The sequence below is a fragment of the Aspergillus udagawae genome (assembly GCF_001078395.1).
Source record: "Aspergillus udagawae IFM 46973 DNA, scaffold_1, whole genome shotgun sequence".
Taxonomy (NCBI): Eukaryota; Fungi; Ascomycota; class Eurotiomycetes; order Eurotiales; family Aspergillaceae; genus Aspergillus; species Aspergillus udagawae.
In genome coordinates, this window is record NW_025091264.1 from 3918551 (window position 1) to 3943469 (window position 24919).

Consider the following 24919-nt stretch of genomic DNA (forward strand, 5'->3'; position numbering starts at 1 on the left):
ACAACATGTCTTCTCCCGCGCCCTTTGGTGCCTCTATGGCCAAAACCCACTTTCTGTTTGACGCCGACTTCAAAAATCTCAACCATGGCAGGTTCCCTCGGCACAGAGTTCATTGACCTGACTAACATTTACACAGGCTCGTTCGGCACATATCCCATTTCAGTGCAAACAGCTCTGCGGCAATTTCAGTCTCAAATCGAGGCCCGTCCGGACCCGTTCATCCGGCACGTCCAGCCGCAACTGATAGACGAGTCTCGCCGCGCCGTGGCCGCGCTGCTCAATGTGCCCACCAACGAGTGCGTGTTCGTCAAGAATGCCTCGACGGGCGTCAACACCGTCCTGCGCAACCTCGATTTCAAGCAGGGCGATGTGGTGGTGTATTTTGACACCGTCTACGGCGCTGTCGAGAAGACCCTCGTCTCGCTAACTGAGACCACTCCGCTGCAGCTGCGGAAGGTCCGGTACCAGTTGCCCATCAGCCATGACGAGCTCGTGCGGAAATTCGGGGAGGTCGTGGCGAAGGCGAAGGCGGACGGACTGAAGGTCCGTGTTGCCATTTTTGATACAATCGTCAGTATGCCTGGTGTGCGGTTCCCGTTTGAGCGGTTGATCGAGGCGTGTCGCGCCGAGGGCATCTTGAGTGTTGTGGACGGGGCGCATGGCATCGGCCAGATCCCCCTGGATCTGGGGGCTTTGCAGCCGGATTTCCTCACGAGTAATTGTCACAAGTGAGTTGCCTCAGGTTTTGATTTTGACTTGTTCCCTAATATGATCAGGTGGCTGTATACACCCCGGGGCAGCGCCGTCCTCTACGTCCCCCTTCGCAACCAACATCTCATCCGGACTACTCTCCCCACCTCCTGGGGCTTCATCCCAGCCCCGGACTCCCCCGCCACCGCGACCTCGCCCCTGCGTAGCAGCTCGGGCAAGTCCGCCTTCGAGGAGCTCTTCGAGTTTGTCGCGACCACCGACGACACGGCCTACCTGTGTGTTCCGGCGGCGCTGAAGTTCCGCTCCCAGGTCTGCGGCGGAGAGGACCGCATCTACACTTACCTGGAGAAGTTGGCCCGGGAGGCCGGGGACATTGTTGCCGCGGCGCTGGGCACGGAGGTGATGCAGGAGCCGGGCTTGAAGCCGGGAGAGGTCAGCCAGCTCCGGCGCTGTGCCATGGCGACCGTGCGGCTGCCGTTTGCCGTGTCTGGTGGTGAACAGGGTCCGAACACGGCCACGGCTCGATTGACGCTGCAGGCTGCTCAGGCCGCGGAGGTTGCTGGGGAGATGCAGAAGGCGCTGGCGCGGGACTATGGGACCTTTGTGCCTGTGTTTGCACATGGCGGGTGGTTGTGGACCCGGCTGAGTGCGCAGGTTTACCTGGAGAAGAGCGATTTCGAGTGGGTTGGTGGTGTGCTAGCGGAGCTATGCAACAAGGTGGTGAGGAAGTTTGCCGAGCCAAAGCTGTGATATTTCCCCTACGTGTGTACATACTTTTTAGGAATATCTACATGAACTGCTGCGTCAGGAACTGCTTCAGGAACGGCTGTACACCCTTCGCCCATCAAAGTATGTCTCGCACACCGAGGCCTCGAGCAGCTTCTCGGCGTCCCACTCCATCTCCACGACGGCAAAATCCGCCTTCTTCCCGACCTCCAGACTGCCCGTGAAGCCATCCGCAAAGCACGAATACGCCGAGCCGGCGGTCGCCGCCGAGACCGCCTGCAGCAGCGACAGCTTGAACTGCGGGTTCACCGTGGCTGTGGAGTCCGGCTCCCTCGCCGACCGCCGCGTCGTCGCCGTATACAGATTCCTCAGCGGCAGATGCGGCGCCGTCGGCGAGTCCGTCCCAATGGCCAGCGGCGCCCGGTGGGCTGCAAACTCGGCATAGGCAAAGGCGCGCGCACACCGCTCCTCACCCAGCAGCCGCGGCCATGCCCGCAGAATCGCCGGGTCCGCATGCACCGGCTGCACCGAGGCCGTGATCCCCAGCTGGCCCAGCCGCGCCGCGTCCTCGGGCGCCGTCAGCTCCAGATGCTCGATGCGATGGCGCCGGCCGGGCGTGCCCACCGCCGCCAGCGTGTCGATCGCCAGCCGCACCGTCGCGTCGCCGATCGCATGCAGCGCGCACTGCAGGCCCGCGGCGTCCGCCTTGGCCACTACCGCCCGCAGCATGTCGGCCGGCCACAGCGGCTCGCAGTTCACCTCTCCATCTCCATCGGTAGCTTGAGCTTGCGCAGCATACGGCTGCAGCAGCGCGGCCGTGCACGCATCCACCACCCCGTCGCAAATCACCTTGATCCCCGCGATGCGGAAATCCGGCGACGAGCGCGCATTGTACACCGCATGCAGCTCGATCGCCCGGTCCACCTGCGCCAGACACTCGGCCACCGTCGCCGCCGGCGTGATGATCCAATGCGCCGCCAGCCGCAGCGGCACCTGCTCGTGCTCCCGCAGCGCCAGCATCGTCCCCCACACGTTCTCGTCCGTCGCCATCTCCACCACCCCCGTGTACCCGGCCGCATTGTACGCGGCCACCGCACTCCGCACAAACTCCATCTTCTCCTCCGCCGTCGCAACCCTCGCCACATGCGGCCATACGATATTCACCGCCGCCGCCTCGGAAAGTAACCCGCTCGGCTGCCCGTCCGGGCCGCGGTGGATGATCCCGCCCGCGGGATCGGGCGTGTCCGCGACGCCTAGCTCGCGCAGCGCGGCGGTATTGCACCACGCGCTGTGCAGGTCCTTCGAGTCGATGAAGATGGGCCGCGGGTCGAGGTCGTCGAGCATGCTGGCCAGCGCCTGGCCGTCGGTCATGGCGTGCATCCAGCCGCGGCAGAAGAGGCGGGGGGCGTGCGGGCGCTGTGCGGCGGCGGTCTTGATGGTCGCGCGGATGTCGGAGAGAGATTTGCAGTGTCCGAGGTCGATTTTGGAGAGCCCCGCGCCGAAGAGGAGGAGGTGCATGTGTCTTTTGTCTTTTGTTAGTGGCGGGACTTGAGCGTTCCGTAGCGTAGCGTCGCATTCTTATAGTAGATCAGGATGGGAACGGGGTGGACATGACATACCCGTCGATGAACCCCGGGATGACGGTTCGCCGTTGCAGGTCTACGATCCTGACGCCTGCTGCTTGTTTTGCTTGTGCGACGGGCGAGTCGGTTTCGGCGCCTATGTGTGATATCTTGTCGTCCTCGACGACCATGCAGCCCAGCACGGGCTCGGATTGCGAGCCCCCGTTGCCTCGGACGATGAGGCCATTGGTGAAGACGGTTCTCATTCTGTGGGATGATGATGGGGGGAATTACAGTAATATATGAAAGGAATATGTGAAAGAAAGACGCTCGTATATATAGTCTCCTAGGAGCTATGTCCAAGCTATGTCTTGCACAAGGCGTGGGCGGGGGCGGGGCGGACAGTGGAGCTTCATGCTGTGGAGAATAAGTTTTTGGAGAAACCTAACTCAAGGTTATTGTTTACTATTTGTGTTCAGTCGAAGGATTGATTGAGATTGTGATGCTGGGAGTCGCTTGTGGCAATAGACATTCTGGCGGGATTGGATGGTGCTGAGGATATATTCAGCAATGCTGGATTCGTTATTTACATCACCATATGGGCCCATGCTCATCTCATGCTCATGCTAATCAAGCCCAGGATAAGAATAAGAAAAATAATCACCAGTCAGACGCAATGTACCCAGGAAGCCGTAGCCTATGAAGACTCAACCCAAAGTCGGATGCTTTCATGAAGGCAGCGATTAGCTGCCACCAAAATGACTTCTAACCCACCCGGTAAACCCTCCGCTGCCGCTACCCTCGTTGTGACCGAATTGGCCTTGGTTATGTTCGTTGCCTTCGTTGCGACTCGATTGTTCTTGATTATGCTCGTTTGATTCTGTAGTGTTCCACGACGGATGTTCGCCCCATGTAGGAGGGGCCTGTCCGCTATGCTGAGTTGGACCACTACTACGACGGCGCTCAGGAGATGAAGGTTCAGGACTGTCGCTAATGACAACCGGATCCTGACTGGTTCCTTGAGCCCTGTGCATCGGTCAGTATCACTATTGACAACCCTTCGAAAAAAACACCTACTGTCGGGTATCGATCCCCCTGCGACAATGGGGACATGTGTTATGTTGGCTTAACCAGGCTTCAATGCAGGGATAATGAAACCAGTGTTTGCAAGGCAAGACTGTGACCTCCGCGCCTAATTCGACTTGCTCCATGCAAATCGAGCACTCTGCCTTGCCATCGCTCCCTAGCATCTCCTCGTCGACCTTTTTCTTCGGCAGGGCCTGAATAGCGCTTTCAGGAGCCGGGGGAGCCCCTGTTCGATTGATATTCTGGTCGATCAACTGCGAGATAACCCGGTCCAGTTCCTCCTGCGAGTACACCGCATCTCCGTGTCGGTCAAAGTTGAGCAGAGTAGACAGCATGGCTAGAGGATTCGGACCAGTCATCACACGCACTCCTCCCCCTGCCCCACCCCCAAAGTCGGCACGAAACAGTTCGAGGATGCTATCAAGCAAGTCAGCCATGGACAAGTGAACAGCTGAGAGAAAATGGCTACGTACTCGCCCAGGGTGCCCAAAGGTGGCGCCATCGGCTGCGGACCATCCGCATCTCGCGCAAATAGCCTGCCAGTTGCACGGAATTCGGGCGATTCGCTCCCCGCACGATTCTCGTCGGCGTCTGCCTCATTTCCCTCTCCTGCGGCGTTCCGATTTTGGGTTTGATTCTGATTCTGGCCTTGCTGGTAGGTGTCGGCCAACCCGTGGAAAATAGTATCCAAACTGCGCACCACCGGCATCAACGGGTCTATCTGGAATTGTCTTTGGTCCATGGATCGTCCCATGCGGAAGCCGCCACCACCTAAAGTGGCTGTGGTAGTTGTGAAAGTAAACCGGCCATCGGGGGACCTATATGTACGACGTGAGAAACCCGGCCGCCATGCATTGTCGTCTCCTCCATGGTCCTCTTCATTCGCCCAAGGGTTGTGATCGGCCCAAGGGTTGACGTTGGGTTGATTATTCTCTTCGCGGGGTGGGGAGTCATTCGCGGGTCGAGCGGAGGGGTCTTCTGTATCGGGCGGGATTTCAATCTGATATCGATGATATCAGCAAAGATCCGAGACAGAGAGCAAGTGACTGAGGTACGTACAATCTCTGTAAAATCGGACTGACAGTGAGGACAGTCCAACCCATTAGCAGCATTTTTCAGCCAAACCCCACCACACGCATGGCAGAACATGCGGTCCCCCGCATCAGCCATAGCAACGTCGTCCATGACGGTGAATGAGACGAGAAGGAAGAAGAGTCTAACTGATACCGAGAAGATTCCGAGGAAGTAACTAAGTAAGTAGTAGCAACGATGGAAAGAGTACCAGCAGGTCAGACAATTGGAAGCTCGCGTGTCTTATTCCTTAGGATCTCTGAATCAACCAGAAACATATTGACAGCAGTGTATTGTTTTCTTCACCAGGAGAAGCAATTCATTATCTCCATGAGAATGACCTGATAGTAAATGATAATGGAAGAAGAGCAAATGAAAGCAAAGGTGTAGCAAAAGATGAGGCCGAGGAAGAAGGGTAGTGGAGCACGTCAGACGAACAAACAAGCCGATGCCCGGCGGCGGATGACGTTGACTGCTGATTCACCGAGTGGCGGACTGGCAGCCTCACATTCCCAGAGACAGCCACATTCTAGGCACTTGATTATTGGATCGGATTCAGGTACCAAGACAGACCACAGACAGCAAACTGTACATATACTTCATCCAGCAACTCTCGAAGGATTTAAAAATATCCCAGTGGTCCTGCGCTCAAACAACAAACAAACGCCTCATATGCTAAAAAAAGCCCGGACAAAAGAGGAGGAGAACCATGATATATACACGACTTTCAAAACCAAGAGCCAGCCCCATTCACCGTCTCTTTGCGGCACCCTTGAAGATAAGACCACCTACGACTCCTGCCGCTAGAGCCAGGCCTCCCACGATGGCGATGCCCATCAGACCCTCTTTGGAGACCTTGTCGTCAATCAGCGAGCCGAGGCTGGCAGCTTGCAGGTTCCCCGGCTCCTTCTCAAGGAGAAGATCATTGTATCGCCGTGCTTCGCCGTAGTTTCCGAGCTTGTAGTTTCCCAAAGCCAAGTAGTAGAGGCATTCGCGTCGTCGCTCTGGGGATGCGCGGAAGATTTCCGATAGAAGACGGACTCCCTCTTGTTGGTCCGCCCGAGCGTGGGATTTGATCAAGCCCTATCTTGTCAGCTGGTTGGCTAGAAACACAATAGTAGCCGGCATACCCATGCGTAGTTGAATTTCGTCTGGATTCCAACATAATCCCCCTCCTTCTCGTACTGGGCCCGCAAAACTTGGAGCTCTGCTGGTTTCAACGGACTGGAATCATGTAAATTTAGCGAGGGCATGACGTTCGAGAGCCGGATATTGCTAACCTTTCAGCATCCGCAGCATCTAAGGAAGCGAAGGTGGTCAGTTTGATATACTCCGGTAAAGTGACTGTAGCCTGGACAAGACATACAAGGTAGGTTGGATCCCATCGTGTGGTGTAGTGATATTGGTAAGAGTGTTAGACCCGGTTATAGGTAAGGAACTGGGTATATTGCTATAACAGCAGAACAGAAACTCCAACTGAGAGATGATTTTCAACTGAGTAAAGAAGCATCTAGTCTAGCCCATCTCCATCAAGCAGGACCATCACAATGTTTCGTCACCCACCAACATGTGGCTGTGTCAGCACAAGTGTGGCGTTGTGGCTGTTGCTCCCCCAACGGGAACCATCAACAGTCCATGATCGCAATACGCCATGACACTTCAAAAGCACCAAACGACGGGCTGTGACATTATTGTCCATCATAAAAATGTTGCTCGACGAGGACCCCGCGACAGTATGTTTTGGTATTTGTTTCTCTCCGGACTAAGACTAACAAACACAGCTCATCCACCACACCATCGGCAACTTCAATATCCAACCGGACAAACAAGCTGTCACCCGCATCAATGACTCCCTATCTACCTTGCAACAATCTCGCGAGCTTCGCATGCGCGATGCCGAGTCGGCGCTCCGTAAACTTTCTCGCAACCTGCACGCCCTGACCGCGCAACATGAGGAGGCCGTGTCCGCACACGACTCGGCAAAGCACGCCGCGCAGATGGTTGAACTCGACACGAAGAAATTCCGGATCGCCAAAGCCGCAACAGAGCTTGAGATCGAGAGCGAGAGGCTGGAAGGCGAGCTGGAAATGCTCAAGGAGAGACTGGCGGAGCTGGAAGCGCAGGGACTCGAGGGCGATGAAGCTACGCGGAGAGAGAGGGAGGCCGATGATGCGACTATGTGGGTGGTGCTCCGTTATTTTACTGGAAAGTACTGACCGATTATGCGACAGACTTCGCCTCAAGATCTACCGGTCTTTGGGCATTGATATCGAGGCGGACGACGCCGGGAACTTCGGCAAGGCTGTTATTCGCAACAGTCGCAAGGGAGACGTTCATGTGGTCAATATGGACCCCAAGTTCTCCCGTTTCTTCTATGCCAATTACTTTTGGTCAACCATGCAGGGCTGAGTTGTTGTGCAATTTGGTTACGGCGTTTGGTGCTTTGAGAGGACTCCGGCAGGTGGATCTCAGGCGTACAGTTTCCGAGTTGTGGGATATAATGACGCGATGCTTGTGATTTTAATTTCTGTATTTTGCCTTCTGCCGCTTGATATACCCAGGGATTCGTTTGTACTCGTCAATCCGATATACTGTTCTTCAAACCGTGGCCAGTGACTAGATCGCACCTCGACACAGTCGAGCAGATGAGATCATGCTAACTTCCACTGTCCTCCGCAGGCGTTTGTAGCCTGTTGCGCAGCTGCTGCAGTACCTTGGCCCTATCTGCCTCGGTCAAAGTAGTGCACGTACCAGCTCCTAACAAGAGCGGCTTCTCATCAGGATACAGCTGCTGTACAAGATCCAATAATTCTCCTCTACGCGACCCTGTCACCTCAGTGCCCGAATCCCACAATCGAAGCCACTCATCCTGCCGTTGCATCATCAGTTCCTCGGCCTGGTCCATAGAAGACAATTCAGACCCATCCCAGGTCAAACTGATCCTCCTGCCCGACTCACCCCCATACACCATCTCCACCCCCAACGCCCCTAAACCTAGCTCCTCAGCGCAACTATTCCACAGCGCCTGCTGCAGCTCCCCGTTCCGCTCAACCATCATCCACAGAAGCGGGTATGCACTTCGCGCCATCGCATCCCGGACCCCCTTCGTCGCCTCCCGAGGGCCAACCAGAACTCCAATCTTCGTCCCCGTGCGCCATCCCACAGGCGACTGGCGGAACGTCCCTTCGAGCTCCCGGACGAGATTCGGCCCCAGTTTGGTTTTGAGGGCCTTGCACTGCACGAAGACGCGCAGCGGGTGTTCGTGTTGCGGGAGGTGCCATGTGCCTACGAGGTCGATGCCGGCATCGGCGCGGCCGCCGACTCGGTGGAGGGAGAAGGCGAAGCGCCGGAGGGTTTGCTGGACTGTGTATTCGTAGTGCGTGCCTATGTAGGTTGTGCTTGTCGTGGGGAGAGGTGTCCGCTCTGCGTAGGCGAGGAAAGATGCGAGGTCATTGTGGTGTTGCGACGGCGATGGGGGAGGAGAAGGGAGCTTGAAAAGCCGGCGAGTGAAGGGTTCGAGCTGGTGATGACATGGACTAGCTGAGAAATTGCGCCGGAAGAGTCTGGTCAGATGATGGATCCGAGTCATATCAAGTCATGCCGACGGTTGATTTTTGATTGACTTGTGCTGGCGAAGCTAAGGAAACCATCTCCGTTCTGACCGCATCACCGCTTTGGCTTCTCCGCATCACGCTCATTCTCCAACTATCTTCTCAATCTCGCCCTCACATAACAATCTTTTCCTTAGTGGCTTCTACTCCCCTACCTACACCTCACTGCAATTTACTTATCGTTCACCAACTGCCAAAATGGCCGACATCCTAACCCAGCTCCAAACCTGCCTAGACCAGGTACCTCACCCATCCACCTCCATCCCTCAATTTAAAACCACCAACCTAACCCTCAACTCACAGCTCGCAACCCAATTCTACGCCACAATAGGCTACCTAAGTACCTACCACGACAACTCCCCCGCAATCCCACCCGCGGACGTCCCAGACGCTGCCCCAGCCCTCGCCAAAATCCCCAAGAACTCCACCGCGCCCCCAGTCCCCGCCGGCGCACCGGTCCCCGCGCAGTTCCAGGCCTCCCCTCCAGCCCAGAATCCCGCGCATGGCGCCGCAGGCGCAGGCACAAGCGTAGGCGAGGGCGGCCAGACGCCCGGCCCAGCAGCAGACCCGAACCTGCCGGCGCCGGACAGCCCGCGGACGTTTGCGAGTCGGCAGCGGGAGCTAGCGCGGGATCTCATCATCAAGGAGCAGCAGATCGAGTATTTGATTTCGGTGTTGCCGGGAATCGACAGCTCCGAGGCGGAGCAGGAGAAGTGTATTCGGGAGTTGGAGAGTGAGTTGAGACGGGTCGAGGAGGAGCGGGAATTGAAGATGAGGGAGCTGAAGAGGTTGAGGAGGACACTGGAGAATGTGCTGAGGGCGGTTGAGACTGGGATATATGGAGATCGGGCGCTACTTGAGAGATATTCTTGATGTCTTGATGTCTTGCTGTCGTTGGCCTCTTCCACGCTGGATGGACAACATTGGGAAATTCTATCCGGAGCGCTCTACGCCATACGCATGTGTACCAATATCGATAATGATAAGATGTATGATTAAACGCTAGCATATCAAAAATTGCATGTCTTTTCCCGCGCCCGTCCGTCCAGTGTATACGCATAAGGAACCCCAGCACTAAATCAGAAAAATGACCATTACCATGAATTGTGGACTCGCGTCCAGCCGTCTTGTGTAGCGTCCTGTATACCCTTCCCTCAGGGTGACGCGTCTATGCGTCTGCAGAATGGTGTGTAGCTTCCTTTGCATGGCGTAGATGCAAGACTCAGAAAAACCGGAAATGCAAAGAGCTGAAAGACCGCGGCAAAAGAAATATGAAACTAAGCCCAGGGAAACCGGCCCAACGCCAAAATCAAATGTTCGGGTATCAAAATCCATTCCTCCATGCTGTCCCAGTGAAGATAAGTCGGGGTAAAACGAAGAGAAAGCAAAATACGAATCACAAAGGCAAGAACGTCATTTGAAGAGAGTTCTATATTCTCTCATCCGCTGCTCCTGAACGTCTTTCTTGTCAAGCTTGCCTCGATTCATGCTCATGTCTGCCAACTGCTGCTTCTTCTTGGCAAGCTCGAAAATCTTCTCCTCTATACTCCCCTTCATGATAAATTGGACCGTAGTCACTTCGCGCGTTTGACCCAGTCGGTGCACCCGATCGATTGCTTGGGCCACAGCTGCAGGATTATATTGAGGTTCCATGACATACACTTTCGAAGCAGATGTCAAGTTCAATCCGACACCACCAGCACCGATCGTTGCTAGCAAGATAGTGGTGTTGTCGTTGGTATGGAAGTCCTCTAGAGCTCTGTTACGAGCTGCGAGCGACATTGTCCCGTCTAAGCGAGTGAATCCCGTCATGCCATGATCTTTCAACGCAATCTCGATCAAGTCAAGATGAGAGGTCCAGGCCGAGAATACCACGCTCTTGATAGGGGGCTCAATGTTCAGTCTCTTGCTCTCCTCTGCAGATTCCGCGAGATGAGCTAGAAGCGCCTTGGTCTTCGTGTGTGGTCCTTCATACTCGCCAAGGGTTTTGGATTGCCTTCGGCTCTGCTTGGCTTGTTCATGCTCCGTCAAGTACTCCTGAAGCTCTTCGGCAGTGATGGTCGAATACGAAACAGGAATCCAGCCATCACAAACCTGGCATTTCATTGTATTCGTAGGTTCGACTTGACCATCAAAAGCCTGTTTCCACCCGGAGAAGCAGTCCGGGCAGAGGACATCAAAGCATGGTAGCACTATGGCCATTGGAGCTTTCGGATCTGTCACACCAGTGTCTGATCCGGGCTCTTCCAAGCGCTTGCCACACATGGCACACGCATCGGCTGACGATTCCTGCATCAGATTGAACATCTCGTACGCCTTCCTGTCAATCACCCCCGCAGATTCGCCCGTTCCTTCTTCGAGATCAATTGCGTCCTGCACGCTGATTCCTTTGATCCGTTGACGATCATCGCTGTCGAGAAGCTCTTTGCCGTGTGCACTGATTTGTCGCAAAATCATCATTGCTTTGAGAATATGGTGGTACATTCGTCCTTTCATCTTCATCTTGTCCTCTCCTGCAATCACTCTCATCATGACATTTGATTCCTTCCGGAAGAATTCATGCAGTTGCTTCTCCTTTTCAGAGAACTCGAGCGTGACAATCTTGTCGTGCCGAGGAGGAATGTCGATCTTATCTTTGACCCGACGTAGAGTAAAAGAGTCAACGAGCACACGCAAGCTCGCGAGAACCGTCGCGTCACCTGTCTTGAATCGACTGAGAATATGCATGCCAAATCGGGCTCGATCATCGTAGGGGAACAATCCAAGAAACTTGGTGACGGAGAGAAGGTCTTCAAGGCGGTTCTGGATGGGAGTACCGGTCACGGACCAGCGGCGCTGAGAGTTTAGCTTGAATATTGCCTGTGTCTGGGCGGCACTTTGCTCTCGGATGGTATGCGCTTCGTCCAAAACAATGCGAAACAAATTCATCTTCGTCAAAGGGCTTACGCCTCGCTTGGATCCTCTCTGAGATAGTTCGGATAACACAATGCTGTAGGTTGTGATCACCACGTCGTAGCTTGACAGTTCGTCCACATCGTTGGTCCTGGAGGAGCCGTGGAACACGTAGTACGAGATGGCGTTTTCCTTCAAATGCTCTTTGATCTGCGAGACCCAGTTGTTGACAGTGCTGAGAGGAACGACTAAGAGAGTGGTCCTGCAGTTGCGAATACCCGGTAGGCTTTGCACAAGGTCCGGTTCTGGTATTTTCCGAGCCCATTCATGAGCCTGGGGCAAAGAGGAAACAACGAGCGAAAGAATGCTCAAAGTCTTTCCAAGACCCATCATATCTGCCAATAAGCCTCCCAGACTTTGGGGCGGCTCTTCGTCGAGGACAGTGCCGCTGATGATTTCACGGTACCGCTTTATCCCATTCGCGCGATACTCTATCCTCCAAAGGGAATTGTTATCCTCCTCTTTGGGACCAAATTTTCGCGGCTTCTCTTTCTCCATCATGAACCATAGAGCTTGCTTTTGATGGCGGAGGAGAGGGGTCAACACCAAGTCCGGGGGCTCCATTTCGGGAAGATTCTGCGCGCTCTGAAGCTGATCGAACATCTTCATGACTGCATCATTGACCTCTTCCGCGGTGCGAACTTCATAGCCGGCACCCGTACGGCCCCTCGCAGCTATTGATGGCAAGAAGGAGGCCGCCTGAGCTCGCCGTCGCTCAGCATGCGGATTGAAAACCGGTACTCCTTGTTCCACAGAGAACGGTGTCCCAAGCCAAACATTGTGCTGCCCGAGGTGCTTACCAACCAACTCAGCATCTTTCCTGAGACCGTAGAGATTGATCGACGCTCTGTAGAGAGCAGAGCAGGGGGCCCACGCCATTTCACCCGGCAGCCTTCTGCGAACGTCTAATCGCGCTGTCATGTCAACCTTGAGAGCCGGAGAGTCAAGCAATGGAACTATCACGGCAGCAGTCTTCGCGTCAACTGCACCAAAGACCTTCCCATGCGGATCTGAAACATCGATTCTGTAGCTATTTCGATCTGGGTGTCGATGTACGCCCAGCTTTATTGAAGGCCAATCGTGCGCCGAGTCGCCAAAGATATTTTGCGCAGCAGGTTTGGGCACGATTTGTGCTTGTATCATCGCATTGTCCACCTTTCCATAACATACCCGCTGGATACTGAGATTGTTCGACCCGGTTACCTGCAAGTCGTCGTCGTCATTAGTAGCACTGGCGGAATCTGTGCATGATACTGTCAGCATACAAGCACCGATAATCTCAGTCTCGTAGGATCCTTTCTCACCGATGGTCAGATCAACCACACTTGGTGTGGCCGGAGAGGAATAATCAGACTTCCCCTTGTCCTCTTTCATATATTTGCCCAACTCGGCGGCCCCGGTGATGGTAATCGGCCCGTTCTTGACCGTCTTTGGTGTTTCCTCGTCATTCTCCATTTTGATCTTCTTGTAAGGCTGATGGACTCGTTTCTCCACGCCATACATATCCTCGATGAGACTGCTGTGACGCGCCTCAACGTCACTATCAAGGTGATCCGAGTTCCGTTTCCAGTCATTATCGTCCTCGGACTGTGCACTCGTAAACTCAACCTCCGGCGCAGGCTCATTCCTGACCGGCCGGTGTGGCGATGAGCTCGCACTGCTCTCTTCTCGCGATCGGACCGACTCCGTCTGCGACCTTGACTTCGATTTCGGGTTGGGCTTGGACGAGCGCTGGCGGAGCTGCGGGTTGAGAAGCTGATGTGCAGCGGAAACTGTCCCGGCCGGCGCGACAGTCGAGGGGGCACCACGCGGTGGCGCGCTGCTATTTTGCTGGCCTGTTCCGTCGACGGGTAAGTCATTTGGGTCCAAGTATTCGGGGTCCTCTGGTGGGGAGGGGCATCGACTGGATGATGGGAAGAAAAGCAAGGGTTCATCATGCGCCTCATTCTGCGCGCTTATGTGGGAATCTGGCAACGCATATGAAATCTCTGGGTCGTTACCATTCTTCTGTAGCTGTTTTCTGTAGGCCTTGGGGTCCAGGAGCATCGCGGCGTGAGACGCCATAATCCTCTCTTCCGCTTATGCGGGTATCCGAGCCTCTCAAACGGGCGGGCAGATCGTTGTTCTGACTACGCGAGCCAAGTCCAGTCCGAGACAGAAGATTCCAGGAGGGTTGGTGAGCATAGAGATAGATACAGGTTGCGAAGCGCGTATGCGAAGAGGGGATAAAAAGGGCATATGACTTGGGATGTGGAGAATGAGAGAGGCAAAAACGTTAGCAAGGCATGGAAAGAAGCCCAACAAGAGCCTTGTCAGTATCCACCCATAGCCAACTGACTCTCAGATCGTCGAGAAACTCTATCCGAAAAGAGAGCAGAAGCAGAAGTATGCCTGAGCAATGGATACCGAGTGTTTCTGCCTCGATCGCATATCGCGAATGCCAAGGCGCCGATAAGACAGGGCTTATCAAAGCAGCCTCCTCACCTGCAGCACACCGTCACTTCACCCCACAGACACATAGAAAATCCACTTAGAATGGATCGAATTGAGATATTGGTATCATGCTAATATTATTCTCATTATATGCTACATGGCCTGTCACGTACACATCCGACATATCCTCAAGACAGGAAAATTAAACCGAGGAGGCGGCGCAAATTCTATATACAACAAATGGATTTTCCCAGGCCAATGCTGCCCCTTGCAGCACGAGGACATCTCATGTCAGATTGCCAAGAAAAAGAACGCTAATGGGGAGAGAAAGTAATGTAAAAGTGATGAAGACAGTGGTCTAGAAGGACTAGAGAGAAGAAGGAAGGGGATAATCGGGGCAAGGAGATTTTCGAAAGCGAAGGATTTCCCGGAAAGGTCAAAGTCAAGGAGAAAGGGTGTTTGGCGTAAAGCAAAAAAGTTGGTTCACAGTTAGCACCAAGTGAAGACAGGGTTTTTGCTCTTCACAGCTTCTAACCGCTCGACAATGACCTTGCGCTGGTTCCCTTCCATACCCTCAGCAGCTGCATAGCCGAGGTCGCCTTCGAGGTCATCAGTGCCCCAGACAAATTGAGCTTGACCATGCGCACTTGACATGGAGCTCTGTTTGCGATGACGTTTGTGGTCGGGTCTAGGAGGGAGAGGAGCCCAATTCCGATCCGTGTCTCTACCAAGACCAAGACCATCAACACTGTCATGGCCCAGTGTGACGGGGCTGCCATCCCGCGTCGGCCCCTCCTCATGCTCTCGGCTGCGCGAAAGCTCGAATCGATTGGGGTTCGGAAGTTCGCTCGGAGGCGAATGAAGGCCCAAAAGGTCGTGGTGTGGTTGCGACGGCAGAGACATGGCAGCGCCAATATCCATTTCCTCATTGTCTGGATCGTACTGGTCATGTTTGTCGTAATCTTCATAGCGCCTCGTCTTGCGCTTCTGAGAATCGGTGGATGGTTGTCCACGGAGGGGGATAGCGACCGGAACATCTACCAAATCATCCCATACGCAAACTCTAGTCCTTCTCGTGAGTTCCAAGGGGCCATGATCCGGATGCTTCAAAGTCTCGACGACGTTCCAGGCTTGTCCCTTCATGACTGCAATCTGCCTTGCAAACATGCTCTCTTTGAAATCGTCATCTTGCGAGAAGACACGCCGAAGTGCCATCTGGGTCCCGCTCCACCAGGCCGTGGAAGTTAGAAGGGGTAAGAAATGGTCCCTAGTCTTCTGCGAGAAGGGTTGGCCGATTAGAGAAACGGGGAGGAACAGCCAGCCAAAAGGGAAGCTTCGCCACTGTGCCATATCAGCAAATCGTATCCGGAGCTTGGGGAAGAGAATATGACTTACGGCATCCGGATGCTTCCACGGCCACGACAAACTGTTGTCGATAGCCCCGATCTGAATAGTCGCCTGTGGCTCCGTTGAATTGAGAGGAGTTCCGGTCCGACTCACTGCGACCATAGTCTCATGCCGTTTATATGGATAGGAGGCAGTGCCAGTCCTCTCAGGACTGGCGGAAACAGGACGAGCTGGAGGCATGTGCTCGTCATCATCGTCCTGTTGTGTCCCGTTGGATCTGGGCGGCTCAGCTACAATAGACACATCCTCTGTCTTCCAGTCGATTTTGATCATCCAGTTGTCCAACCCACGATCGGTATTGCGCATGATATAGTCCAAAATAACCAGTTTCTCCAATTCCTCCCTGAAGGATTGCTTCAGCTGTTCCGTCCAGTAGAATCGGCGCTCCCGACTCTCATCCCGCGGTGCTGGAGAAGGCGCATAATGGTTTTCATCGTCCTCGTCTTCATCGTCCGAGTGTATCCCCGACGGGCGACAGGCCTCGTTCCAAGGTCGCTTCTTACGCTTTGGAGCGTCTTCGGCACGAAACCCAGTGTTGGTCTGGTCTGGCCAGGGATGGTCGCGCAGAAAGAGGTTCGCATCCTTGTAACCCTTCAAGAAAACCTGAAAGCTACCAGCCTTGGGGGGAAGCGGCTTCTTGCCCATCCAAGCCTTTCTCCGATCCCAAAAGTCGTAGAAGAAGGATTTCGAGGATAGATATACAATGCCGGTGTATGGAACGAGGTTGGTGCGTAATCGAGAGTCGAGGACGTAAGCTGCAGCCTCTGAGACGTATGAAAGATTAGGAATCAAGCACGCACGACCAAAGAAGCACGGGAACAAGTTCCTGTGTAGCCACTTGGTCCATTTCGGGTTGCGAGATGCGTAAGGCTCCTCATCCTTGGGCTTGAAGACGCCTACAACCTTCCCTTCACTATTGCGAGCGAAATAACTTCCCGAGCTACCCTGAGATATCATCCGAGGATGCACCCCCAACTCGATGGCAGTACGGACACTCTCAACAACGGCCTCGAATTCCTCTCGTGCTTGTCGCTGCGCCCGTTCAGCTTCCTCCGACTCGAGAGCTTCAGCGGAAATCGGCCTAATGCCATCTGGTGGTTGGAAAACCGAATGGTAGATCTCGAGTTTCTCTTCTTCCAGTGTCTTCCCTTTAACCCTGTTGATCTTGAATTTCGAAGCAAAGTCCTCGGCCCAACGCTCGAGACGCGCATTGATGGCCTTGATGTCAACTCCAGAATTTCGACGCCCGCGGCGGTAGTGTCCACTCGATCTCCTTCGGTGTCCTGGTGGCGAGGAGAAGGCAGGAGCCATCTGGGCTCGAGTGGAGATGGGGGCATATCGTGGGGCGGATTGCGATATCGTACTGGAAGGACCGTGCAAGTCATCTTCGTCCTCGGAATAATAGTATGCATCATGCGCTCTATCTTCTTCCTCCTGAGCAAGACGGGCATAACCGGACGTCGCCGGCCGATTTTTAGGCATGATGAAGGTAGATTGTCTCAGCAAGCCCGGGAGGTGAACGGAGTCGGGCTCATCTGAAGCAGGGAGGCGAGGGAGCGAAAGAAACCGGAAAGTCTAATAGAATAGAAGAAAAGAATAGAAAAGACAAGAATGAAGGAAAGAAGGACAAGAGCAAAGACACTCAGGCATTAGTTACTCTACTGACGCAGTCGGAAGAAAAGGGTTACCTGGAGCAGTCTCGTTGGATCGCCGCCGTCATGGTCCATTGGATGAGCAAATGGTTTTTATGGTTTTTACCGTATGGTTACAACTGTCAGGGACCAGACCAGCCTGTGTCAGCCACATCTGGAATAATATTACAGTACTGCACCGCCACAAGCCTATCCCGTGTGGCTCCACTTTGCATCGGGGCAAATAGCTTAAACAAAGCCCCTGAAATTAGAGACAAACCAGTCGGCAGTTGACAGCTAGGATAACAAAAGTAACTAGATAGTCACTTCGATTTCTACCGCGGATAGATGGTGGGTGGTGAGAAGTATTGGATTGGGATCTGGAGACTGAGGTGATATCGCACTGAGTATCACTGTGTACAACCCATGCTACGTCTCCAGCCAGCGTTTCATTTTCCTGCACGCTGAAATGAGCAGAGACAAGGTGCCCAAATGCTATCTACTCATGACCTCGACAAGAACGCTTGGTTAATCTCAAGTTTGTTGACCTCGAGCCGAAAGGATGGGTCATGAAATCACTCGAACTGGGGAAAAAGATCGTATGTGCGCTTGAAGGACGCCGTGAGTCCGTGACACAGAGGATGGAGTATACTGCCTCGATACTTCGATACCTTAATGCTTCAAGCTCGAGGCACCTTCTATCAACCGGACATCTTTCGACTATCAGTCCATTCTTACATTTCGCGGCCATGTCAGGGTTAAAGCCGAGGCCACTCATTCTGGATTTCGAGGAATGATCAAGGGATTTCAATGTAGCTCATTGCTCGCGCATGTGCATAGTTTCGAATGAGGTTTTGCACTCCTGCAAACATGTGGGAGAAAGGGGGACGCAGGGGCATGAATAATAAACATCTCTACCATCCGGGTCCTCGCTTCTTATCCTACGTTGGTATGCCCTGCATGCTACATCGAGGAGCAATAGCCCTACTGTTTTTCGGTGTGAGGAGTGCCTTCCAGGCTGTCCGTCGCAATTTATGACCTGACGCAGAGACTGGTATACTAACCCAGACATAGATATACCGAACACACTAAACAGTATATCGGTCTGGAAGGAAAAACCAGAAGGCGCAGACGAATACCAATGATAGCTTTACAACGGAAGCCAAAATAGTTAAAGATCTATTCTGCCAAGCAACCGTTCCGAAGAGCGATTGCGATAAATAATTGATAGTCTCCGAGACGCGCGATAGTCTAGATAGATAGCAGTTCCGATAATACTACCAACTTCCTCTCAGGATTTCTTCCGTCTCGTGTAACTCTTCCCTGTGAAAGGTCCTCTTATTCTTGTTCTCATACTATCTTCCTTCCAATTCCAATCGTGCTTTCACGGATTCATTTATGGTAATCGTCGTCGCTCTTTTGCCTGTCTCTCCTTCATCGCCCTCCTCGTCGGGTGTATCTTGGGACACTCTCGTCTGAGATCTTTCACTTCCTGCCCTTTTTCCTGTTTACGAAATCAGAAATCAGGAAACGCTACGAGTTCATCTGATAATCCTTTGTTGTATAATCTCTGCTTCTCCTTAGGAACTGAAGGGCATTCCACTTCATCCATTCCCCTTTCTCGACGAGGTTGGACTCCCTGCGTTACTGGCACGAGAACTCGCCGATACGACCCATACAAACCACCCGCACACCCGATCTCCTCTTCCCTGCCTCCGTCATCTGCAATTCGGTCGACAGAGGCTGAATTTATAGCAAATCTTTACTACTCCCTACACGGTGGCTTCAATTCTTTTCCGGGCGTCGCCCATCGACCCAGCCCTCCATCCTCCCTCTCCGCCTGCTCCCCAGACCCACGATCTTGCCGGCTACAATCGTACCACTTCCATTGACGGTCAATCTACGTCTCAGCAACCGGGAGCGGATGCTATAGCGGGTGTGTCGCCGAGATTTTCACAACTGGTCGATATCGGGACTGATCTGTGCCGCTTAGAGCAATCCAACTATAGCCTCGACATCTGCAACGGGATTGGGAGCGGTTTCCCAGGCCCGAACTCTCTTGGTCCTTCTCTTCCGGGTCTCTCTGCTCTGGCATCAGTCGCGTCTGCTCCGACATCCAATCTACGGTATGTACACTTTTTCTGGTATCCTGTGATAAAAGTCGCCTTCGGGGCCCTTTCTTGGACAACGTAAGGATATCGTAGACGCCGGAAGTTGGATCTCTCATTGATTTTGCTTTCCTCTACGGTTCCCTGTCTATCCCTGATTGAAATGGAAGGTCGCAGGTACATCATCACAGGCAGTCGGACTATCTTTGCTGACAAGATCTTACATGCTTAGTGCCTCCAACAGCGATGCAAATTCAGCCATGGCCAATATGACTTACGCAACTTCATCTCCCGCAGCCATGACTGGTGGACAAGGCAATAATCCAGTAAGTGAATTAGCAGTCAATTCAATTATAATAATTACTATCAACAGAGAGCTTGTTCTTATCGCATGTGTGGATTCAGCCTTATCTGCGTGTTATTATTGCTTCTCCCAGCCCTTTTTTTCCCTGCTGATTTTGTCACTCTCTGTTATCTACGGTCTTGGCATTGCAGCACCCGCACACCACCCGCTTTTGCCAGTTTCTTATCATGAAATCTCTCCCAATCTTATCAACCCATCATCGCACATGTTCCCTCCCAATCCATCCACTATCAGGCGCTTCACTCCACCCATTCTCCTCTTCCTCACCCACTTTTTCTCGATTTTCGCGATCTCGCAAAATTATGGCGACAACCTTGACTGACCAGAAGCGCCCTCAATTACAGCCTGTCTGCCAGAATTGTGGTACCTCGACCACGCCGCTCTGGCGAAGAGACGAACTCGGCTCGGTCCTTTGCAACGCTTGTGGCTTGTTTCTCAAGTTGCATGGCCGACCTCGTCCGATAAGCCTCAAGACTGATGTGATCAAGAGTCGCAATAGAGTCAAGACCGCCGGTCAAGGCCCTAAGCGTAAGGTGAGTCTTGATGACTAAAAATTTTTCTTATCTCGTCATCGTACCCCGGCCTTGGGCAGATAAGGGTCGCTGGATGCTAACATCGCGTTATTTCAGTCAAGCAGTGCTGTAGATGCGAATGGTCTTCCGATCTCGAGGTCGGAAGACGGCACACCACCTCTGGGATCGCAGGGTTATCGTCGCGCATCGCGAAAGACGTCACCGGGCCATTCGGATCGGTCCAATTCACCAGTGTCCCGGACTGACACCCCCGGAATTTCTGCCTTGCAACAACAGCAACATCAACACAGCTCGAACATTGCGCCCCAGCACATGTTCGACAGCGTCACCCTCGCCGACCATACTTTGAATCCGCCCAATGGCATCCCCTCCCTTCAGCTGCATCAACCGTCTCCCACATCGACCTCCTCGGCACCGGTAGACCGTCACGCTGATGCACCGCAGACATACGAGGGACTCCTTGCAGCAAATGCATCATTGAAAACGCGCGTGAGCGAATTGGAACTCATCAATGGGCTTTTTCGGGGCCGCGTTGCGGAGCTCGAACAGAGCGACGCAACCGCGCGCCGGTCCGAGATGATCGTCCGAGATTCGGAAGCACGTCTTCGTCGGTCTCTCGAAGAAGCGCAGCGTCGAGAAGAAGAGCTCAAACGGCGCGTGAGTGACCTTGAGCGGCAGTTAGCCGACCAGGCCAGCTTGAACAGTTTGGCGAACAACGACAGCCCCGGCGAACCCCTGTCCAAAAAGATAAGGTTGTCCGACATGGTAGAACAGTCCTCCGCCTCGCCAACGAAGTCGCCGAAGAGCATATAAACCGGAGACTGGTCAACGATTCGCGGAAAGCGTGGCACCAGCCTTTGCAGCACTCAAAACATAAAAGTACACCCCGTCTTGCTATACTCTCGGACTTCCCTGAACTTTCTTGATACCCTTTACGAGTATTTTCATTGGCTGGATATAAGTCGGATTAACCTAATATCTGTGTTATCCATCCCCTTCCTCTTCGTGTGCTTCTCGGCTCGTTACTCAGGAGGCCTATCTGACTTTTTTTTGTCGAGGACCACCTCCCACCCGCGGTCTTAAAAAGTAAAAAAGCACTTCGCGGAGCGAACGATGCTTGAAAAATTAAACTTCCCAAAAAAGGAAAGGAAAAAAGGGAGCGAATGTCGAACACTACTCTGTCTGCTAATTATTCCCACCGCAATCAATTTGTTGATTTATATTTTCAGAGCCTTGTCTCTGCATCACCAGAGCCCCCGAGTGTGCACGGAGGATCAAGCCTAAGTCGAAAAGAGTGAGACGATTAGAGAAAATGGTCGGGGCACAAGTGCAGGACACGGTATTCAATTCCCTCGGTGCCTCTATCGCGCATCGTTTCGCTTTCATCATCGCCAGAGAGAAAGCAGGGTTGATACAGTCCGTGGCCTGCATTCGTCGCCTTTCACCTTCACGTTACCATGTCTTTTCGCTCTTGTTCTTCCCTGTTCAAGGGATCTGATTGTCTTTTTGGCTAGCCGAAATGCCGAAGACCTCCAGCTTTGGCGATTGATGACTTCTTCCATGTTTGCTATTTTCATTCTTCCAGTGTACTATTAGTTCTCCGATATTCCTTTTTCTAATCAGTTGACGAAAATGATCTCCTTGGTCGGTTACGATGTGGGCGTTCTTGGTAAATATACGATCTATCCCGAGTTCTTTCAGCTTCAAACTATATTTCGATATCCTGTGAAATTGGTAGTTAAGGAACGATCCGAGGCGTATGTACATTGATTTGCGACGGTATCCGAAACCTGTTCAGAAAAAGGAAATGCCATGAAGCGAGTAGTGGTGTCAGATCTCGGACTGAGATGAAGCAGAGAACTGAAGGGAAGGATGTAAACAGACACGCTCTAAGCCCCACCGTCTATATAACCGCCCAGAAACAGTCATGACAAAATTATAGAGTAAAAGCGATTAGAGAATGTCAGGAAGGGTAGTAGGAGCGACGTCACGCGGGGCTTCGATGTCGCTCAAGAGAAATGTCGGTCCCATTGAATTTTGCAAGTTATCAGGCGAGACGGTCATGTTCGACCTTTCTTTGAAATGCTTGGTGAATCTGGTACTCGCGCCAGATACTCCACAGGCACACGACGATTCCGGCAACGCCAGAGAAGAAAGTCGTGTAGTAGGCACCTTGGTAACAGGCCAAACCGTCCGGGCAGTCTCGCTCGCCATCAGGAGCAACAATCGAGTGCCTATCAAATATGCTGCCGTAGATTAGGTTGAAAAGGTTACCACTCAGAACTGGTGCAAGGGTCATCACGCCCCAGTTCTGAGAGAGACCTCCAATTCCGAATGTATGAGCTACCAGCGATGGGAACACACCGAAAAGGAATCCGTATGCAACGCCGGTGCACGCCGAAACTACAACCAACTGATTAGGGTTCGAGATCGCGGCTCCCGCAAGTTGTGTTCCCGTGAAGACTGTTGCAGAAATGAACAAGCACCAAAATCGAGACATGTTCAACTTCTTGACTAGCATGTCCGACCCAATGCCTACAAATAAGGTTAATATAGCCTGAACAATCTATGGACAGATGAGGGGGACATACCACTTAAAAGGCGGCCAATGAAGTTGCTAAAGGACAAGATGGAAACATGCATGACCTGTCGCTGATGAATGAAGTGGGGACTCGCACTGTCATCGTAATGCTGCCAGAGAGCTTTGGCCTACGAGACATTAGAGAAAACAGGTGGACAGTAGCACGAGGTACCTTACACTGTTGCCAATATTACTAATAAAAATTAAGGATTAGTATCCGGCTTCAGAGGGTCAGAAGAGTGAGGCAAGGGGAGGGGACTAACTTGATAGTCATTAATCCAATACCAGAAAGAAGCGCCATAGTGAGAAAGAGTTGCCAGAACTCTACTTTCGGCAGCATTGCCAAGCCTCTAACGTCTGGGTGAGGTGAGTCGAGAGTCACATGGGGCAGGTCTTCATCTGCGCGGAATCCACCCAGGGCATCTCGAGACAGCCTCGAATTCGGTTTAGACACCAAGGAAGATGTCTCGTCGGAGTCGAGGCTATTGGCATGATGATGGTGGGAATTCGAGGCGTGTGAGGGTGATCGGGCGTGCGCGTGGGGCTGTGATTCAAAGACACTAGAGCTTTGCGTACCTGCTTCATCATAGTCTTCCTGATAAGAAGATCGTACTTCAGTGGACCTAGTAGTACGCAACGGCCGGGTTTCGACGATGGCGTCCCTCGGGTGTGACAAAGGCTGGTATTGGCCATGGGGTGGCAGGATACGGAGGAATGGTATAGCGACAAGGTTTAATAAGAACGTTCCTAGGGCCAAGAGAAGAAGGAATTTGCCCGTGTCGTCCTTGAAGATAATCGCAGACACGGTGGACCAGAAGAAGGCGCTCAGACCAAATGCAGCCAGGGGAAACGCGGTTGCCGTGCCTCGATGATCAGGGAAGTTGGAAGCCGCTGTTCCCCGTGATTCTCAGCATGAGTACCGCAATAGACCATGCTTGTTCTTTACACATACCTGTCTTGATAGATGCAGAAAAGGATGAACAGCTTCCAAAGCCAGTGAGAAAAGAGAAAAACGACAGCATTGCCACCCCCAGCGAGCCTTCCCCATGCACATATGCTGTTTTCAATCAGTGATATATCAGTTATAAAGTCCACAGCTGAACGAAAATCGTAAGTCATACCTTGATAGATTGGGTAATACCCAACGCCGAGTGTGACGGCTCCCATGATTGTTGTAAGCCGTGGTCCTCGAGCGTCTGTCAATAATCCCAACGGGATTCCTGACGCATACATGCCTAGATTACCTGCGGCACCCTGAGAGAAGTGAGACTTGGTGTTTTATGAGCCGAGTAGAATGCAGGCCGAATTGCTTACGATGAAGTTACTCTCCGTGGATGAGAGCTTCATCCGATCCGCGAATTGAGGTTCCCATGCGGAGTATGCATACTGTTCATAGAACTCAGCAATTGGCATGTACTCTACGATGATGCTTTTGACGGACGGATCGTACATTAGTACCGCAGGCCAGTGCCGCGAGTGTTCCAGCGATAACGGATATTATCCGCCTTGACTGATGAATTGAGCTCGTCATAGCTATCAATCGGCGCACCGTCTTCGAAAATCGACTCTTAAAACATAGGTTTCTTAAAGGAGCCTTAAGATGATTCCTTCAGCAAGGTGCAGATATCAACCAGGTCACAGATGTCAAGGGACAGCGTGCAATATGGACAGGAGCTGGAGAGCGGCGGTACCGCCAAGAAGGATCAATGGTCAACAGACAAACCAGAGCGAGCTCATACGAGTGAACTGTTTGATAAGTGTGATTAGACAATTAACTAGAGACAAAGGAAGTAACCAAAGGGAGAGAAATGATGAACGAGATAATAATGAGCGGAACAGTTTGAGTCTGGAGACAGGTCGAGTGGCCTGAAGTGTGAACACTTGACTACTACCATCCAGGTATCGCTATCATCACGTCAAATCGTTAACGTAATCAACCACCGAGCGACGAATACCCCCGAGCGACGAATTTTTGCCGCTTCTAATACTAATTTGAAGCTTTTCAACCACCAACATCATTAGACTTGACTATCTAGTAGCTGAATATATAGCTATATATTAGGACAATTCCTTCTAGTATGTCCAATAGTCCAACACGCACTGCAGCGTGGTGGAGCCCGCTGACTAGGTATAGGTGTAGGCT

General features: G+C 52.8%; 10 protein-coding genes across 10 annotated transcripts; 4 read left to right on the plus strand and 6 right to left on the minus strand.

Annotated features, from left to right (window-relative positions):
• Nucleotides 1-5: 5 nt before the first annotated feature.
• Nucleotides 6-1461, plus strand: Aud_001283 (putative aminotransferase family protein (LolT); the record flags this gene model as incomplete). The annotated part of the gene is made up of 3 exons (XM_043286783.1): nucleotides 6-87; nucleotides 137-728; nucleotides 777-1461. The coding sequence occupies 3 exons, from the start codon at nucleotides 6-8 to the stop codon at nucleotides 1459-1461; spliced, it is 1359 nt and encodes a 452-aa protein (XP_043142718.1).
• A 66-nt stretch (nucleotides 1462-1527) lies between these two features.
• On the minus strand, nucleotides 1528-3265 carry Aud_001284 (amidohydrolase; the record flags this gene model as incomplete). The annotated part of the gene is made up of 2 exons (XM_043286784.1): nucleotides 1528-2959; nucleotides 3057-3265. 2 exons carry the CDS (start codon nucleotides 3263-3265, stop codon nucleotides 1528-1530), a joined length of 1641 nt encoding a protein of 546 aa, XP_043142719.1.
• A 477-nt stretch (nucleotides 3266-3742) lies between these two features.
• On the minus strand, nucleotides 3743-6541 carry Aud_001285 (uncharacterized protein; the record flags this gene model as incomplete). The annotated part of the gene is made up of 8 exons (XM_043286785.1): nucleotides 3743-4025; nucleotides 4077-4502; nucleotides 4559-5085; nucleotides 5145-5334; nucleotides 5911-6239; nucleotides 6287-6380; nucleotides 6437-6455; nucleotides 6523-6541. The coding sequence occupies 8 exons, from the start codon at nucleotides 6539-6541 to the stop codon at nucleotides 3743-3745; spliced, it is 1887 nt and encodes a 628-aa protein (XP_043142720.1).
• A 321-nt stretch (nucleotides 6542-6862) lies between these two features.
• Nucleotides 6863-7565, plus strand: Aud_001286 (kinetochore Spc24 family protein; the record flags this gene model as incomplete). Its single annotated transcript, XM_043286786.1, has 3 exons — nucleotides 6863-6889; nucleotides 6938-7335; nucleotides 7388-7565. 3 exons carry the CDS (start codon nucleotides 6863-6865, stop codon nucleotides 7563-7565), a joined length of 603 nt encoding a protein of 200 aa, XP_043142721.1.
• Nucleotides 7566-7812: 247 nt separating this feature from the next.
• On the minus strand, nucleotides 7813-8745 carry Aud_001287 (uncharacterized protein; the record flags this gene model as incomplete). The annotated part of the gene is made up of 1 exon (XM_043286787.1): nucleotides 7813-8745. The coding sequence occupies one exon, from the start codon at nucleotides 8743-8745 to the stop codon at nucleotides 7813-7815; it is 933 nt and encodes a 310-aa protein (XP_043142722.1).
• Nucleotides 8746-8965: 220 nt separating this feature from the next.
• Nucleotides 8966-9640, plus strand: Aud_001288 (RNA polymerase II mediator complex subunit; the record flags this gene model as incomplete). Its single annotated transcript, XM_043286788.1, has 2 exons — nucleotides 8966-9007; nucleotides 9071-9640. The coding sequence occupies 2 exons, from the start codon at nucleotides 8966-8968 to the stop codon at nucleotides 9638-9640; spliced, it is 612 nt and encodes a 203-aa protein (XP_043142723.1).
• A 540-nt stretch (nucleotides 9641-10180) lies between these two features.
• Aud_001289 (uncharacterized protein) lies at nucleotides 10181-13783 on the minus strand (the record flags this gene model as incomplete). Its single annotated transcript, XM_043286789.1, has 1 exon — nucleotides 10181-13783. One exon carries the CDS (start codon nucleotides 13781-13783, stop codon nucleotides 10181-10183), a length of 3603 nt encoding a protein of 1200 aa, XP_043142724.1.
• Nucleotides 13784-14641: 858 nt separating this feature from the next.
• On the minus strand, nucleotides 14642-17041 carry Aud_001290 (1-phosphatidylinositol 4-kinase LSB6; the record flags this gene model as incomplete). Its single annotated transcript, XM_043286790.1, has 2 exons — nucleotides 14642-15493; nucleotides 15548-17041. 2 exons carry the CDS (start codon nucleotides 17039-17041, stop codon nucleotides 14642-14644), a joined length of 2346 nt encoding a protein of 781 aa, XP_043142725.1.
• A 2923-nt stretch (nucleotides 17042-19964) lies between these two features.
• Aud_001291 (putative GATA transcription factor (AreB)) lies at nucleotides 19965-21008 on the plus strand (the record flags this gene model as incomplete). The annotated part of the gene is made up of 2 exons (XM_043286791.1): nucleotides 19965-20195; nucleotides 20292-21008. 2 exons carry the CDS (start codon nucleotides 19965-19967, stop codon nucleotides 21006-21008), a joined length of 948 nt encoding a protein of 315 aa, XP_043142726.1.
• A 1234-nt stretch (nucleotides 21009-22242) lies between these two features.
• Aud_001292 (putative MFS transporter) lies at nucleotides 22243-24307 on the minus strand (the record flags this gene model as incomplete). The annotated part of the gene is made up of 8 exons (XM_043286792.1): nucleotides 22243-22730; nucleotides 22787-22904; nucleotides 22954-22969; nucleotides 23040-23667; nucleotides 23729-23833; nucleotides 23898-24030; nucleotides 24091-24162; nucleotides 24227-24307. 8 exons carry the CDS (start codon nucleotides 24305-24307, stop codon nucleotides 22243-22245), a joined length of 1641 nt encoding a protein of 546 aa, XP_043142727.1.
• Between the last annotated feature and the right edge of the window lie 612 nt (nucleotides 24308-24919).